At 31.2% G+C, this 2,952-nt stretch overlaps 1 protein-coding gene across 1 annotated transcript in view; it reads right to left on the reverse strand.

Moving 5' to 3' along the window:
- Positions 1–1,547, reverse strand: part of LOC108778003 (G-protein coupled receptor Mth2) — a 3,788-nt gene extending 2,241 nt beyond the window's left edge. Inside the window, exons 1-2 of the mRNA XM_018545049.1 lie at positions 569–1,547; positions 194–272 (exon numbers count right to left, since the gene is read on the reverse strand). Of these exons, the coding sequence (XP_018400551.1) occupies positions 194–272; positions 569–1,547 (1,058 nt within the window). The remainder of the gene's footprint in view (positions 1–193; positions 273–568) is intronic.
- Between the last annotated feature and the right edge of the window lie 1,405 nt (positions 1,548–2,952).

Genomic DNA, 2,952 nt, shown 5'->3' on the forward strand with positions numbered 1-2,952 from the left:
TATAATATAAATATTTTTAGCGGATATAGTGTTTTCCAAACTATTCTCAAAATCGAAAAGTTTTTCTATATGAACAATTTGAAACTTTGTTTAAGTCGTTTAAAAAATATGAAAATTATTTAAATCAATGTTTGGCACATTAGTGAGTACTCCATGTGGTACTTGCGTATAATATATAAAACATATTGCTTACCTAAATGTCCACCAAATGTCGAAGCATGTTACATTTAGCCAAAAAAAACTCGACAAAAAGAAGAAGTTGAAGATATATGCTGAAAAGATTTAATAAATAATGTTTTAATCATTATATTAGATTGATAATCATTTATATATAATAGTTTATTGTAGTTATTAATTAATTGTTATATATCTCAGTTTGTGAGATTTTCTTGATTGTATATGTATGTCTATACAGTATTGCAAATGTGTTAAAAAATTCATTGTTTTTGTGAATTAAATGCTTCACTGTACAATTTCTCTAATTAAATCAGAAAATTAACTACATAAATGTAGGCTATTTTACATATACGTGCGTATATATATATCTATATGCTTATACATGCTGTACCTAGTTCAACGCAATAGCTCTTTTCAGCTAATCCACTAATTTGTTGGCCGACATACATAATCGCGTACGTGATGAATAAAGAACCCACGTGTGCACGTAACGTGTAACCATGCATATTTTGGAGATCTGGCAATATGGAATATATTATAAACGTTAAGAGCAGGAATGGTAAAGACACTAGCTGGCACACGGATACATATATTGGAAGTTTAGTCTCGTTAGTGCAGACGATAACATCGTATATTTTCCTTAACAAAATGGCAAAGCAATAAGACTTCGGTGAAATAAATTCGCCGTTACTTAGATACAAAGAGCCATTGGTGAGAAACAAGTATGTATTGGCACTAAGCATACGGCGTCCATATCCAGTTTCAACGCATGGATCGCGAACAGTGACAAATAGTGTGTTCAACGTTTCATCCTTGGAATCGTTCTTGAATGTGTAAATATTTGGGAGAGCGAAATTTTCCTCTCCATGATAGATGCATCGCCCCTTTACCGTTAAGTTATTAGTTAAAGGACAACAGAGCTGAATGCAAGTAACATTATTGTCACTGCACACTTTATATGTATCAGTATCTACAGTTATTTTATCTTGATTTTGGTAGAGTTCGACCGATATGGAAATGTTCTTGTCTTCAGTTTTGGTGAGATTTTCATTAATATTTTGCAACGTGGAATTATTGATATCTGTCGAATTCATGCAGGACTCCATAGATGTCTGATTCTTACAATTGTTCTTTGTAGAATTAGTACAGGATTCATATTGCACTTCACCGTTTTTAATAGAATTTTCGTGTGAATTGCATTGTGTTAATTCTATCTCTTCATTTCGATATTCCGTAGAATTTACCAGAGGATCAGACTGCACTGTCGAGTTGTCGCTTTGTTCATTGCCATTCGTAAAATCTCCTTGAGATTTCGAGAACGAAGCAACAAGCAGAAATACGAAACAAAATACGATATTTGATGGATACATTGTTAAATTATTGAAGCGTCGATTCACAAAACCAACTTGGTTTTCCTTTATGTCTTTTTTCTATAAGTAAATATTTAGCGTGACATTGTCAATTCAGGAAAGAAGCGCAATGGCTTCATTCTGCAACGGTTTTGTCTGAAAAATTCTGAAAAATAAAAAATGAGATTTCTGAAGTGAGCACACGAATACATATTAGGATGATCGATGACATCGAATGAAGAAGATACCTTGCAAGGCAGGTCCTCCATCGGCCATGAATAATGACAGAGTGGCAAGGAGTCTTTAATCCTTTTAAATTTTTTTAAAGAATTAATTTTTATCTTTGGAGAGATCCAACACGATCCCTTTAAAATATATTACGTAAGTAATTATATGTAAAATGATTTATTTAAAAAATGATGCAGCTAGGAATGGGAAGCGATATCTTGATCGAATGATTAATTATACGCGAAGGAGAACTGTTTTATTTGTTTCGAGAGATTAATTCCACACATATACATATGTTTACGATAGGATGCATGAAAATTTGAAAATTTTTTTTTCTATAATGACATTGGATGTGTTATTGTGTAGTGCACATACAGTCAGCATAAAACACATAGCGTTAAATTGTGCAAATTCCTCAAATTGAGAATAACAATATTTGTAGACAACGTTGCGTGAGAGGGAACAACATGGGCCCAATCGAGTTTGATCATAATTTTGTCAACTTGTTTTTCTTCTTCCTTTCTGTATTATAGATCAATATATGTACTTGTAGCTTCTATTCTTGTTAGGTAGTTTTAATGACAATTTAATCAAATAAGATAAACTTTTATCTTCTCAACTATGAATTACGATTTAAAATTTCATCAATTTATTAACACCATTACTTTAAATTATTTTTATATTCTGTAGGAATATCCTTATTTTTTTTTATAAATCACTGAAATATAGAACGAGAACAGCTAAATGAGAAGTGCTAAGAGCAAAAAATTTGTTTGATGATATGTTAAAGATAAAGAAGTTTGAAATCAGAAATGCGCCTCGGTCGAGATAACATTCGTTGATGCGAGGTCAATTTCATAGTTCATGGACAATTGCATCGTATATGCCTTTCACGTAGTTCCCGCTAAAGGAAATATCAAACATGATAGTGACATTTAGGGATTCCTGTTGTCGAAATCGATTATATAGAGGTGAGAAGAGAATACGATATTAAATCACACATCAATTACACAGAAAATTTACAAATTATGAGCTGTATTGATTATAAATAAATTAAGTAGAATTAAAATGTTGAATTGTTAATTACTTCTTTTATCTCATTTTATATAATGTTGTATTGTAATTACGATGACAACATCAATTAATGTATCATTTATTAAACTTAAGTTCCGGGATGTAAGTTTTCTACAAAGTCCTT

Source organism: Cyphomyrmex costatus, unplaced genomic scaffold (assembly GCF_001594065.2).
Source record: "Cyphomyrmex costatus isolate MS0001 unplaced genomic scaffold, Ccosl1.0 scaffold474, whole genome shotgun sequence".
NCBI lineage: Eukaryota > Metazoa > Arthropoda > Insecta > Hymenoptera > Formicidae > Cyphomyrmex > Cyphomyrmex costatus.